Source organism: Siniperca chuatsi, linkage group LG7 (assembly GCF_020085105.1).
Source record: "Siniperca chuatsi isolate FFG_IHB_CAS linkage group LG7, ASM2008510v1, whole genome shotgun sequence".
Classification (NCBI taxonomy): Eukaryota; Metazoa; Chordata; class Actinopteri; order Centrarchiformes; family Sinipercidae; genus Siniperca; species Siniperca chuatsi.
Window position 1 is genome coordinate 9085458 of NC_058048.1, and position 16032 is coordinate 9101489.

At 39.6% G+C, this 16032-nt stretch overlaps 1 protein-coding gene across 13 annotated transcripts in view; it reads right to left on the reverse strand.

Annotated features, from left to right (window-relative positions):
* rap1gap2a (RAP1 GTPase activating protein 2a) overlaps positions 1–16032 on the reverse strand; it is an 83618-nt gene that overhangs the window by 14044 nt on the left and 53542 nt on the right. For 5 of the 13 annotated variants that reach the window (XM_044201511.1, XM_044201510.1, XM_044201515.1 and 2 more), the window contains 3 exons: positions 8458–8542; positions 2115–2150; positions 103–135 (listed from right to left, as the gene is read on the reverse strand). In XM_044201511.1, coding sequence (XP_044057446.1) covers positions 103–135; positions 2115–2150; positions 8458–8542 — 154 coding nt within the window. Of the gene's footprint in view, positions 1–102; positions 136–2114; positions 2151–2248; positions 2338–2362; positions 2476–3117; positions 3305–5641; positions 5726–8457; positions 8543–16032 lie in introns of those variants that run through there. The other 8 variants (XM_044201523.1, XM_044201512.1, XM_044201514.1 and 5 more) reach the window with 6 other exon arrangements.

Consider the following 16032-nt stretch of genomic DNA (forward strand, 5'->3'; position numbering starts at 1 on the left):
ATGATGAAGCAGTGATGAAGGAAAGCATGCAGAGAAATGGGACATAATAATAACACAAACTGATGAGATGTGCACAGGTGTGTGTCTGGTGTCTGGTCACACCTTCCATTTTTTGGTCTCTTCAGCTTTAGGGACCTTATTGGTGTCCGCACGCAGCGTGAGGACGGAAAAGCACAAGGGTCAAAAAGCAAGTTCCGTTTATTTTTGTGCATTTAAAAACTGTCCTGGGAGATGGCATTCTCGTTTTCAGACCTCATTGTCTCTGTTGCCAGATGACAACTGAGTGAGTCATACATGCTAATGCACTTCCCTGCACACACACACACTGGGTAATACAGACACTTAGTCATCCTCTCTCTCTGCATCCAGCTTCCAGGCGTGCTAAGTGTTCCTTTCCTCATTTGTTATTGCCTTGTTTTGGGACACAGCAGCACGCCTTATTCAGTCTGTAGTGTTTTGTATATATATCCAGATATGAAAAGCCAGTCTGAAAAACATTAAGTAAATTGGCCAATTATGGTACAGGCCCAGTGGAACAGCTCGTCTACGTGACTGAGCATAGACGTGAGGAAATTAATGCGTGTGTGGGGATTCAGACGGCTGAACATACATACCACCACCATCACTTCTAATGGCACCAATCATAACAAGAATCCAACAGCATTCTATTGAACAGTACAAGTGCAGACTCATGACCAAATATACACACTCAAGTGTTCACACGCACTTCTCAGTCTAGTCTGTAGTGGTGTGTGTCTGTCTGAGTGCATATTGATGGAGCAGCTGTTACAGTCACAGGGGAGTCATTGTCAACAATGTGAGACTGATCACAAAGACGCTGTTATGAGACTTTAATTTTCAGTCATAGACAGAGAGACAAAGATGAAGAGAGGACAAAGGAAGAGGGAGGAGGGAGAGGTGGAAAGGGGTGAAGTTAGGAGAGGAAGAAGAAGAGATTGGGATCAAAAAGGTGACCTTCATCAGCACCATCCAGATTACATTATTGAAGCACACTTTGAACACTTGGTTCCAAATGTGGAGTTAGAGGCAGCAGAGCTCAAGAGAGCAGGTCAATGCAAGCTGAAGTTCAGAAAAGATGGATGAGGTGCACAGTTTCTTTGTGTGTGTGTGAGTGTGTGTGTGTGTGAGGCTGTTTGATCATCAGGCTCTACTGAAGTAGCATCTTTCTACCTTTCTCCTTCTGTGTTATTAAGGGGAAATCATGATTCAAAATTAAGGGATAAGGCTGGCCTTATTTTTCTTATTGTCAACATAAAAATACCAAAAACAAGAATATATTAGTCCTCCACAATACCTTTCAACTTCCCTAACCTGTCCGTGAATCAATTAATTGCTGGTTTTGGTCTTTTTCATGGAATTTTTGATAATAAGAAAATCCAAAATATAAGCAGGCTAATCCTTTAAGGAAAATTATGACTCAAAATTAGAGACTTAGTGTGAGGGAGGTGGAAGAGACTTTTTTGGGTAGTTTAATGTGCTGCGTTCATAGGTTGCTGCATAAAACTAACTTTCTCTAACTCAGTCCTTTCAGTGACTGGTCAGTTCTACTGGACTCTGGTTAGTATCTATGCAAGGCAAGTCTGATTAGCTGCCTAAAAGTAAAGGTCACTCTATTCTCAATTTATGAACATTTCCAGTGACTAAACCTGGTACAGCTGCCAATTCACACATTTTGGAGATCTCATTGTGAACCATAAACCATTATTTCCTTCTTTTTCTGTGCCTTTCATTTCTCCTCCCACTGCTTTCTCCTCCTCCTCTCCCTTTTTATATCCCCATCTGTCCTCAGACTACTCAAAGCCTGTGTCGTTAGGGGCTCGTGGAGGGCACAAAGTGGTCGCATACAGAGAGAGACAGACTCTGACCTACACTGATTAAATCATGAATTTCTGTCTCATCCTTGCATATGTTAAACCGGGTAGTGGTCAAAGAAAAAGAGAAAGGATAGATATCATCTCACAGTATGTTGATGTTCCGTTCAAGGTTTTACATCGCACATATGGAACTTTTGCTCAATGGTACAAACTACGGAATTACAGTAGAGAAAGAAACTTGATTCACAGGAAAGAAAAGAATAAATGAGAATTTCATACCTGCATCCTCTCCAGCATATCGAAGAACTCTGCAGACTGAAACACACAGAAGAAGATTAAAAAACATGTGAAACAGGGTAATACTGCTGAATTTCGACTTTCAGAGCATCAAAATCTACTGACATCAAACACACCTTCAGTCAGTACAACAGCTCAGTCATCGACCTTCAGTTTGTTCTAATTTACACCTCATACTAGTGTTTCGGCACTCAAAGCAAAACCAAAATGCTTGAATCTAAAGGTCTTACATTGGTAACATCGGTATAGCAGTGCATTGTTGTTGACACCAGCAGATCTTGCTGGCCAGCTCACTGCATACGACTCTCCTCCACAGTATAAACTCTGCTGTGTCAACAGGGCAGGGCTGGGGAGAGACTTTCCCAATAGCCTCTCACACCCACATGCACACGCACTGATAAGCAACCATTTCCTCAGAAAGTAACACACACTCACACAAACACATGCATCCTTGAGGGCATTCATAACATCCAAGTCTCCGGGGCTTCCACTTTGTCACATAATGAAAGTTGTGAAGGTGATAATGGTCTACATGCTTCGTGTCTTTGTGGTCACATTTTGGTACATATATAATGTGCAAATGTGTGCAGGGTGGTTTAGGCTACACACGCTATGTGTGTGTGAGCTCATGTATGCACTCACTCACACACAGGAGATCAGTCCATGGCATCGAATTAAACTTCCTGTACAACAAAAAGTCTGGTTTAAAGTAAAAAATTCACAAAAGCAGCAGTGCTACGCTTCCTCTTCAAATGGCTACTACACAGTACACTGCTGTTGAATCACAATGTAACCAATGAAAAAAATAAGGATCCACTTTCACTGAAAACAAAAATCAACTATAACCTACTTTAAATGACTTTGACAGCCAATACCACACACTAACATGCACTATCACACTTATAAATGCACCAGCCTAGATGCTGCACACTCAGTAGCGCTATAAAATACAAAGCAAGAAGGAGCCAGGAAATGAATGCCTTACCAATGAACCGTAGCTCTTTAACCAGGAAAGTCTACTAACATGTTTACAGTAACTGGTGTTTTACAGCCATTTCAATGTATTCTAGTAGTAAAAAAACTGTAAACGACTACATTTTCAAAGCACTACTGTAAAAAAAAAACCAAAAACTAATGTTATTCCCTGTACAGTTACCTGCACTTAGGTGAAAATCTATAAAACTATCATTACCACTCCCATTACCGACCGAACCACACACACATACAGAGTTTATCAAGAAGTTAATATTAACCAGTTAAAGGTGTTGTAAACTGATACAGCGCTGTGGCTGGACACGCAGAGTCAACACCAGACAGCGAGACCAACAATAAGCACAGCTGTCTATATCTGTTAAATAGCAACTTTGGCAGTCCACATGCGCTCTCAGCCACCTGCATGTGTTACCATGAGGTGTGTGTGTGTGTGTGGTGTAATGGTTACTGGGATCATATGAGGGCGACAAGAGGAAGGAGGGAGGTGTATTCTAGAAAAGCAGCTTTTGTATCCTTTTTTTCTTTTAATCTATCGAGATGTGATGGCACATCCTCACAGACAGTTGACCATGACAGTTTAAAAGACACACTGATGCAGCTTGTCCCGGCAGTATGTGAGCTGCAATGACAGTGTGTTCAATCATCATCTATATACCCTACAGTGACCAGACAGGAGCAAGGACATGAGACACCTATCTGTCTTTCTGCTTCGCTGTCAATCTAAAACAGGACCTTGATGTCTGTATTTGTCACTTTTCTGTCCTTGCACTTTGTTCTGTCTTATTTATCAAAGTGTCTCACTGTGCTAATTTGTCCTCTCTTCTCTCCTATCACTCTACTGCCTTTTCTCTTCTTCTTCTTCTTTTCTTCTCTCTCTGTCCCGTTTCTGATTTCTTTACCTTTTCTATCTCTCCTACTTTCTCCATCTTTCTGTGTTTTGCCTCTCTCTCTCTCTCTCTCTCTCTCTCTCTCTCTCTCTCTCTGGCCCAGCAACAGCATCTGCATCTCTTATCTCACATGGCAACCCGCTGGGGTTACCACAGACCGCAGGCAGATTAGACCAGCTGCCTGCCTGACTGACTGACTGACTGACTAGTTGGCTGCTAGAATTCACACATATTCATGTAAAGTCATCAACATTTTCATCCGCACATTGACAGCAATGTTTATAAGTCACAGACAGGGACAGTGGCCTTCATGTCTCATCATGTTATCCTCAGGATTAAAGGAATATTACAGAATTTAACTTTATCGAAAACACTAATTGAAATCTTGGGGAAAGGAATAAAATGGGAACAAGCTAAATGTGCTTTCAATAATTGTTGATTTATTTCTTTTCTCTTTTGTTTAGTCCTAGTGAGTCAAACTGACAGGTATCACACTGTTCTTATTATATCCACTAACAGTCACTTGTTGTTTCTGGTTGAGTGCAGTTCAGTTCTGTTTGCAACATGAGACAGCCTTGTTCAAAATACCTGCACCTCAGCCAAAGTTAGCTTTGTCCTAGCATGGATGGTATAGCCACATACTCTCCTGCCCACAACTCAACTCCTTCTCTGGATCGAAAAGGTGATGGGTGGATGAAAGGATGGCTATCAGATGTACAATAAGACACAAACACCCTTATAGCACAGCTCTATCAGATAACTAGAACACTGGCTGATATTTGCACTGACACACATCTGTATTTGATGCATCAGTCAAAACTGTTTTGGCTCGGTCCCTGGGTTATAAAATATTGTTGTGAAATACTGTACATGTGGGAGTTGATCTGCTATAAATATGACATAAAACTGTGGAAGTTTCAGAGAGGCAATGTCTATAGGACACCAATTCAATCACAACACTGACTGTTTCTGCTGTTATTTTACTTACACTGACTGAGGGATGTGAAGTGGTAAAATCTTCCCAAACTAGATGTAACATGTTTTGAAATTAAACCCTGAAAATTTTTGAGAGTCTGATACTGAAACTTCTGATCTTCAAACCCTCTAGGTACAGAATATTTACTTCAGTACTTAATTTTATTTTGAGCGTGTGAGAATAATATCAGCTGTAAAACAGGAGCATCAATGCACTGACTGACAGTGAAGTGTGTTTGTTCCCCTGCCAGCTTTTTCAAACTCAGCATATTACTGTAAAGTTCACTTGACAGTCGCCCCGATGTTGTATTTACACAGCAATCAGCATACAGTGAAGGGTTGAATGGAAGACTTAATTCCAAGAGCAATTTGTTCAATTTTGAGTAAGTTGATACCCAAGTAGATTAATTAGAGATATACAGTATATACTGAATATACTATATATATATATATATATATATATACAAAAACTTCGTCCATATATATATATATATATATATATATATATATATATTTATTTTTTTTTTTTTTCAGATCAAAGTGTGTGACTTACTGTGTAAGTTACTACTACATATGTAGTAGTAGTAACAATACATCAAATAGTTTTCAGTAAGAGACAATCTGGTCATTTTTTGAGTCAAATTGCAGACTTACCTAACAGCAACTAAAACATCTGAACCCTCTGTGTGTCTTCCTCTCATTCTTACCTCTCGTCATTTAGAAAGTGACTTCACTCTCACTCGCTTTTAATCTCTGTTTTGCCTTTAAATGCCTAAAGCTTAAACAGGAAAGTCAAGTCAGGCAGCAAACTGAATCGTTTGTCAAAACAGAACATGTCATTCCAGTGTGTATGTGTCTACACAAGAACACACACACACACACACACACACACAATAGGTCAGCAACGTGGGCCAAGAACTGTCTGAGTTTTGTTTTGTTGTGTCAGCGGCAGTGTCTTTGAAGGTTGACTGTTAATATTAAGCACAGTGTGAGTCACTACAAAGTGCAATAACACAGAATGAAATGCACACACACACCTGTCCTAACTACTGAAAAACCCTCTTAAAGAGGAAAGAAAAGACAAAATGTTCTCACTATATTTTCTTCATCTTTCTATGAAGAACATACACCAAACAGTTGCAGCGCACAGTTGCTCCAGTACTGTGCTGCAGTACGTGTGCCAGGTGCTCAAAATCCCCATTTCCATGCCAGTGTGGCCAGGAGACTCATCTTTATGGCCACTGTATTAGGAGGAAAAATGCCAATCACTACGTTGTGTAGCAACGACATGTAGTCTGTGCGATCAGATGTGAACGTTTTTATATTTATTAGTAGTGCATTATCTAGCACATGAAATTCACTACAGAGGATTAGAGACAGTGGCAATAACTCTAGAGCCAGTGGACACTTTTTTTTGACAAGGCTCAAGTTGTGCAAATGGGACACCATGATTAAAACAAATTTCACATTGCAGCCAAACTTGTATAGTCTCGTGGATGTGGATTTGATGTGGACAGTGATTTTAGGAAATTATATGTTTCACACCTTCTTTACCAGTGTGACACTGATGATGAATATCTGACCAGCTCACAGCAAAATTGTGGGTTACCAATTGATAATTACCAGAAATCAGCCACACATCGAGAAGAAAATGGATGTCTTCTGGCTTGAGTTGTATTTCTTTCATATTTTTTCTCATACATTATGGTCTTTTTTCCTGTTTTGGCCTGACCATAAATCAGCTCTTTCTGTCTTTCTCGCCATGAGCAAACTATATCCTTCTGTTCCTCTCCTCCTCTCTGTGCTATCTCCCTCTGTATTGTCTTCAGCAGATTCAATAATGATGGCTTAGTTCAAGGTGACATACTGCAGAAAGTGGCTCCCTCTTGCAGGAGCTGTCATCTATTTCCTATAAATCACCATGCTAATGTGCCCCCTTACAAAATGCATCTTCTCTTTTATCATGCTGGAGGAAAAATGAAAAATTCTTCAGCTGTAGTATATGTGCAATGCAGTGTGAGTAATGAATGAATGAAAACATCACACCTTACAATCTCATATAAATAGTAAAATGCTTTTGCTATACGTGCAGCACAATACGTCACTACATGACAACACCTGAGAAAGATTTAATTTGTATTCATATTCAGTTTGGTTTTGCTCTGATAATTTTTTTTCAATTTGCCAAGTCACAGCTCTGGCCAAGGTTTCCTTTGATGACACAGTTTGATTGAACTTGATAATTTGTGGTCAGGATACCATTAGCCTGAGAATAAAGCTTCAAACCTTTTCCTACTGGAGTTGGTCACGAACCAATATACACCACAGGATAATTCCATTGCAATTCCTTTTTCCCAATACAATCTTTTACTGGCAAAAGGAAACCCAACCCAAAGACTCAAAGTCATACCAGAACTGCAAATAAAAGTTGTCTAATGAGGGGAAATAAAAACAAGTGATATCATGTATCCTGACAGTTTCCTGTACCAGTCAAGGCGACCAAGGTTGGTTCTCTAAACACAAGTAAAGCTCAACAAAAAGTAAAAGCACAGTAACAGTTTGAGTAGAGAAAATTTAAAGTAAGAATATAAAGCTAAAATTGTGTTTGTGGTGACTTACACAACTTAACATTGCGCACTATAGAGAGCACAGTTCAGTTTCTGCATGAGCTTTGCATCTTCGGCTCTCATTCCCGCTGCCTCCAGAGGCAACTCAACAGATCAGCATTTATATCAGCAGACATGGAAAAAAATCACTCCACACCTGGAGGAGCATTCACTGCAAAACTGGGAAGAGTGGGGTTCGATTTACAAAATGATGTTGCCATATTTACTCTCTCTGAGAGCAATATTTGAAATAAATCATGAAGACTCTTACTTGAACAGAGGCTGCCCTAACTTGAATCTTGAGAGTATATGCCATACAAAATAGCACAAAACCAAAATATCATACAGGGTGTCCGAGCTGTGGAGTATGAATTTAACTAATTTAATGCTGTGAATCTATATGCATGCTTTAGATATTCAGATAGATGCAAAATGAATATTTACATTTTCAGCTCATTGAAATGCAAGCTGCTAGAATATACATCAAGTAGAGGGCAGACAAGAAAATAGTGCCATGGATTATAAAAAATGCTAAATGTTGTGACATAAAACAACATCATAACCTGTAAAAACCTTACTTTGCTTTAAATGTAGTTATGTAATATGTGTCAAGTTGTAAACTTTATGTTGTTGTGACACTGCAGTTTGTCACTGTCTCTGAACTGCTTTGCTTGCTAAAGAGATTTCTCAATGACGATAATCAGAATCAATTGATTTTTTAACAGACCTAAAGGTCTAATGAGTGAAATATGTCTGTGAAAAAGTCAGTTAAATCAATAACAACATAATCTAAAAATGTGTGTGTCTACACGTGTATGTCCCACCACATGTGTGCACATGCACATTAATGTGTGTGTGTCCTACCTTCATGCTGGGCGGCGCAGTGCGGGGCGGTGAGGGGGGACATTCTCCCACAGGGATGTTGGAAATGTTCAGCAGTTCCTGTTTCCTGGAGAGAAAAGGGCAAAATAGGGAATAAACAAGGTTGATTTATTGATGTTCATCAAAAAGTTCCAAATTTGATCAAAGGTCACCTGTCCTAATTTGCATACGCAGTGCACTGTCACAGTAATTTGATTAGGCTGATGCACTGCCCTTATCTTATTTAAGTGAGTGGATGGAGAGCATGTTCACTATTTCCCCACTGACTACCCCTCAACTTGTTCAATGGCTTACTGTGCACTCGTTATTGCCTTAACTGCACTCTCTCGTTTTCAAGAAGTTCATATTTCCTACATTTTTCTTCTGTCACGTGTCTTTCTTTGGTCCTAACTGCAAGAAATTTATATACAAGGAAAAGGAGCAGATGAAGGAAACTTAAAAGAAGAAAATTGAAGAATAACACTATTATTTCAATCAACAATTCCCCTGAAGAAACTAAAACCAACAATGAATTTGTCATGCTAACAAGTTTAGTCTGTGAAAAACACCATTGTTGTCTTGTATCTATTAAAAACACAAAAAAGGACATTGCAAAAAGAGGCATAATTAAAAAGCTCTTAAGTGCTATATTATCAAGCCTATAGAAAATAAAGGCTAACTCAACAGCTAAATGAATGGCTAACGTGCTAGCTAACTGCTAAATGAAATCAAAATGAAAACGGAACAACTAACTGAAATGCAAAATAAAGAGCAAAAATTAGACTGTTAATATCTGATACTATTCAAAATATGTCATTTAATTCTAGATTTTACTCAAAATATCACCAGTGTTATGGCAACAGGATTACATCCTACATTTTTTTTTTGCATCATGCAGTTTTCACACATCAGCAGAGTAGTGAGAATCTGTTTACTATGAGTTTGTTTTAATCACTGTCATCAGTCTAGTTCATATCCAGTAGGCCTACAGCACAGTTTAAACCCAGAGCCATTAACTTACTAAACAATCCAATTTTTTGTTTTAACTTTTAATATAATTTAAGATTTCAAAGTGAGCCAGAGAGCCTGTTGGAGATATGCAGTGAAGTGGCTCTCTGCTGTTTTGATATGCTCTTTGGAGTCCCAGGGGCTGCCAAGGAGACTTTAAAAGAAGTCCTAGAAGCCTCTTCTCCTCTTTTATGCTTTTTCTCTGCAGCGTACTCAGAAGCCTGAGTGCACATTAACGATCCCAGATGTTAAAGGTTGAGCTGTCACTGGGTGACAGCAAGATTATTTTAACCCCAGAAACCTCTATTCTGATAAAATCCAGTGGTTTTTCACTGCAACAACTTCAGATATGATACTTTGTGATGGACACCTCTAATGCTGAATAGGACAAGATCAGGAAAGCTTACAAAGAAGTAAAGAGAAAAATGGTACAGATGTACTAAACCCTCTCTAATCCTGCTTTGGAGCTGCAGAATGCACTTAAAACCACATTTTCTCTCTGCCTCTACAGTTACCAACCTACTCCAGAAGGGCTTGTTGGATGTGAACTGGTAGTTATATATCTCATCCCATAACCATATTATGTGAGAGCCTTTTGTTATTGTTCTGCATGTATACGTGATGTGAAACTTTTAACTTGTTATATCTGGTTATAATTCTTATTTCGATACTGACTAATAGAACCTACATACCAGTTGTTGTTGTTTTTTTTTTTACCAGTTAAACCAAAAGCTGTATTTCTACCAGTGTGGAAAGCTGTAACTGATCACTTCAGAGGTAGTGGATGGAAGGACAAGAGGTGAGTTTTAATTGAGAGTTTATGTGAAATGAATATGCACCTTCTTTCCTTTCATTAGTTAACCATAACAGCACATTCTTCATTTTCTTATGTAGCTGTGTCAAGTGGGTTGTGAGCAGCAAAAAAACTCGGTATCTTGCACACAGTATAAAAATGTGAAATTGTGAACTTGAGGCAGCAACAGCTTGCTGTTGTAGAGGAGAGCCATGAGAGGTAGCAAAAAAAACTGTTTCTACCCCTTTCCTCTGTTGAATTTAATCAACAATGCTCTTTGACGTTGATAGCCTCTCAATTTCTGAAAGACATCCCAACAAAGGGGGAAAGTCATGGCCAAAGCACACCAGAGTCTCAGTTAGTCACCACAGGCCAAACCCAAATGTCTGTTCAACCCTATTCATTCCACTGTCCAGAGGAAAAGCCTGTACTGCTCAGTTCTTTCCACAGGCTCAGCCTTTACACAATGCACCACTGTGTCCCCCTGTGTATGTAATGCTGCAGCATGTTAGCACACAGTAACCAAAGGGTGGACAATGTTTGAATGAGCATCATAAGTCAAGACAGACTGGGAGAGTTTACAAAACTGAGAAAAAACATGTTTTTTGCCAGACAATGGTCGTTGTTCTTTCTCTTTGGACTTTTCAGCCTGAGGTACGGAGGAGACTGTGTTTTCCACCACTGACCTATGAAAAGGAAAAGCTTGTTCAGTCCACTGTCCCTGGGGCGGATCCCTGCTGTGTCTGTCTTTACAGCTGCCCTGTATGGGCACAAGGATGACACCTATCTCGCTGTCTTACACCCTCACTCACACCTGCACACAGAGAGATGCTGTTTGCAGAGGACAATTGTGTGTGTTTGGGGGAGAAAGAGGGAAAGACAAGGAGCTGCTGTCCTTGCAGCCTAGACTGTCTCTGTGGTGATGAAACAACAGCTACGTCACTGCTACCGACTCTCACCCAGGAAGGGAGGGAAGGGGGGAGGGAGGGAGAGAGAGCACATACTGGGACAGCGGGAGGAAGCAAAGAAACAATTTAGGAAGAATAGATCATGGAGAGAGTGAGTCAGAAGAGGGAACTGTGGAAAGAGGGTTACTTGAGATGTGCAGTCAAGGCACTTTGAAGAAGGTGCTTTGCATAAGAGCATCATCAAATGGTGTAATATGTAACATTACAGCTCAGTATCCCTAGGTACTATGTTCACATTGGATGATTCAGCACCTCACGATTTACATGCAGTACAGTACAAACAGTCTATGCCCACACAGGAAGTTTGTCCTTCACTGTATGTAACAAGGTGGGAAGTAAGGGTGTGGAGGTCAAGGTGGTGGATGGGAGTGTAGCGCACTTGCTCCTGCTTGTGCCTCTCATGTATTAACATTACATTCAAGTAACAGAGCTAAACAAAGATGGTGGCTGGAAATTATGGGGCCATTATTAAAGCAGAACTAGTGTATTGAGATTTGTGTAGACAAATATGTTAATGCGTACGATCTGTGAATGTGTACATATATATTAATGGCTGAAAAGTCACTGGGTGCTACCAACGACTGGTGGTATTAAGGCTTTATAGCTACTAAGGCACACAGACAAATCTCCACACACATTTGTGGATCTCTGCCATGGAAGAAGTGTAGCAAAAGTCACGTGTAAATAAACAATTGAGAGGCCCACCTGAGTTGTAACTGATGACTTGTCTGTATTTCCAGCTCCTGGAGCAAAATAGGAAATTACATATGTCCTTGCTCAATTTGTATAATGTGAACCATAACGGAAAAGTTTTATGTCTTTATTGATGTTACTTTCTATTATTTAATAGTTTTATACGAAAACAGCACTTTTATATTTTACTTGTGTCACATAAAACGTGTAAGGAAATACATCATTATCGGCTACTATCTTTGTTTGGATTAGGAAACTGGGAAATAGGTTCTAGTCTTTTAGAATCGTGCAGCGGATGGAATATTTTTTCATCCAGATGGTTAGAAGAGTCCTTGAGGATTCTGGAAATCCCTTCAGAAAATTGGTACGTTTTGTTCACTGACCTTCTGGGTTTTTCAAAGATTGCGGGGTATTTATCTTTCAGAAGAACAGATGCTTAACTTTATGAGTCGAATGAAATGATAAAACATGAGAGACACAAACTGAAGACCTGCATTATTATGTATTATTAACCATAACAATAAGGGGAAAAAGAGTGTTGTTGTCTCCTCTCATACAATTATAGTGCATCACATGATAACTGTCTAAACTCACATGCTTAAAAACATATCAGGATGAAAAAATGATTACACCGGTGGGGTGTCTGATACCAACATTCTTGTCTGGTGAGTGAGAGTGAGGTAAAGGCCAAAAGACACAGGAAAACAGGGGGAAAAAAAGACAAAGGGTGACTGAAAGTGGAACCAATGGGAGCACAGAAATTAGAGTTAGACACAAAGCATTGTGACTCAGAGAGAGGTAGGGACAGTTAGCTGTTCGTCTATGTAATCAATTTCAACTCAACTTTCAACTGACTTAATAGAAAAATGGGTGATTTTTCAGTAAATTGACATTTACAGATACATTGATCTGTATCTGTTCAGTGTTGGCTTTCGAGGAAGTAAGCATGGGCTGTGAAATGAAATCACAAGGTCAAATTGCATTCAAACCTCTGGCTCTGAGCTGGTACAAACAACAGACATTTCCCAGTGAGCCAATGTGCTGCGGCTGCCACACAATTACATAATTTTAATACACAGTAAATACTGGCTGCGGAGAACAAATGGCAGCTGTGGTGGTGGTTTGTGTGACACTCTCTGTCCCGGAGCTCTGCCAAGAACAGTGAAGTCACCTCTGGAAAATTAATTCATCCACAACAATAAACATGCTCTTTGAAGGATTTTAGGAAATAGTCGTTGTTGGATGAATTTCCTCGAGTGAATTCATTGAGTGTAACGTAACTCAAGCCTCTGTCACCTGGAGCTAAGATTATGTGGTTGTGAACCTGCTGGACAAAAATAGGGCAGATCATGCTCCATATCTACATCCAAACTAGCACAAGATGTACCTTTCTTGTACAGCAGCATGTCTATAATCCTGCGTGCATTTGGCTGGCGCTAATTATGGTTGATTGAACAGTAATTACATTTACACAGTCATCATGTTTATCTAATGACGCCGGTAATGTGTGTGTTTGTGTGTGTGTGTGTGTGTGTCTGTGAGAGAGAGACAGATAGAGGGAGAGATTGTAATACATCTAATTTACTTCATATATTGATTACACCCTTGAGATAAGATTTGGACAGCAGGACATCAGGCACAGGCTGGGATCCAGAGAGGGAAAGGGTGTGTGAGAAAGAGGGGGAAAAAAGGGGAACACCAACACCTCTACACATCCCCATATGATGGATGGATCACAGGAAGAGGAGATAGGGGGATGAAAACAGGAAATCAGGGTGATGGAGGGTGCAGAGAGGATAAAAATAAAGAACGGAGGACACGAGGAGAGGGTGAACTGCAGGTCCTGAATATGAAGCCTCTCCCAGGGGCCTACTGCATACTCCTGTTTCCAGTTGGGCTTCATATTTGTTTTGAAACTTGATAAGGAGCCTGATCCTCATGTCAATTGTACAATTACACAATGATGATGGTTTCTCTAATGGAGTTAATACAACAGTAATTGGAGACAGAGAAAAGGAGAAAGACAAGGGTTGTAAAGAGATGGAGAGTGTGGAGAGCAGGGAACATAAGACAGCCTGCTGTGGTGGGTAGGACCCATCAACCCTGATGTATATTAAAGCAGAGAATAAAGAATCACGTCGCACAGCAAAATCCTCTGCAATATTACATATCAGACATGACAGTTACAGCTCTGATAGGCACTTTAAGGGGCTGATGTTACAGGAGGCATGTAGGAAAGGAGATGCCTGTTGCTTAATATAACCAAAGTTAATTAAGTTACAAGAGCATGAACACATCTTACAGAAGATATAAGTAGTATTTAATGAATGGTGCTAAAGATTGACTGTCGAGCGGTTTCACTGCAACAAAGGTAATTGATCAAATTAGCTAACTTTCCATCTTCCATTTGTATGTAAGCAGCTGCATATTCATTTGACATTTTTCAACCTCATATTATGTTGTATGTAAACCAAACTTTTTAGCCACGCTAGCGGCATGTCAGTCTTCTGTCGGTCCACCGCTTTGGTCCAGACTGGAATATCTCGACAACTATTGGATGGATTGCAATATAATTTGGTACAGATTTCCATGTTCCCCTCGGGGTGAATTGCAATAACTTTGGTGATAACTTTCCATCTACCACCATCATCAAGACAAAGCATGTTAACTTATTGCTAACAATCCCACAATGCAATGTGCTGCATTTTATAGATGTGAAAATTACAGTTGTGTGACTCTACACCTGTGGGGGATGAAGCAAAATTATGATGAATAGTATGTGTCCAAAATCTGCAATTCAATTCAATTCAATACAACTTTATTTATCCCTGTAAGGGCAATTGTATAAAGCAGCTCACCACCCAGATCAACAGATACACACACAGTAAATAGGAAAGAATAGAATTATTAGATGAGAGACAGCGAGAAAATGTGTGTGTAAGAATGGGAGATGGTGTTACCATGGAGAGGGCTACACCTAAACTCCTTATAAGCCTTTTAAGACCAAGGGAGTAAAATAGAAAAACAAGCTGAGAGAGAAAGTCAGGCTGAAAAAATCCAGAATAGAATTAAAAAATCCTTCTCCTCACCTACAAAGCCCTTAATGGTCAGGCACCATTGTATCTTAAAGAGCTCATAATACCTTATTGCCTGACTAGAACACTGAGCTCCCAGGATGAAGGGTTACTTGTGGTTCCTAGAGTCTCCAAAAGCAGAATGGGAGCCAGAGCCTTCAGTTATCAAGCTCCTCTCCTGTGGAATCAGGTCTCACTTTGGGTTCGGAAGGCAGACACCATCTCCACATTTAAGAGTAGGCTTAAGACTTTTGATAAAGCTTATAGTTAGGGCTGGCTTGGGTGAGTCCTGAACCATCCCTTAGTCATGCTGCTATAGGCCTAGACTGTCGGGAGACTTCCCATGATGCACCTCTTTCCTCTCTCCTCCACTCTATCTGTATGCATTTTTATCCCATTACTGCATGTTACTAACTCAACATCTTCTCTCTCCCATAGTTCTGTGCCTTCTCGTTTCTCTCCTCTCTCCTTCTGTCTCTTCCAGCAGGTATTTCTGCCTCCGGAGCTGCAGAGACTGGATCTGTGGTTGTGGGCCACCTGCTGCCCCTGTGTTCCTGCTCAACAACTGCTGTTACAGTTGTTGTTATTGGCTCTGTTATTGTCATTATGTCATTATTATTCCTATGACTGTCATTCCTATTATTATTAACTTATTAATATTAATATTACCACTACCATTACATTATTACAATTTAAAAATTCTAGATGGAATTTGCATTGTGCTTTCAAACATTCAAAGGCTATAAGCATAATATATATATATATATATATATATACATACATATATATATATATATATGTGGAACTGGCAATAAATATGTTAATAAGTAAATATATATATTTAAACAACAATCTAAAAGGATACATAATCTAAAAGTCTTATTTTACTGTTCAATAAAGAGTAAACTATTGAGTGATTATTATATAGTGGGTAGTGAATGACGGAGTGATTTCAGACAAAGCCTTAGTCTTGTTTAGGGGTTATTTTAGCAACTACGACTAAAGATAATCTGTTACACTGTAAGGTACATCACAGTGCTGT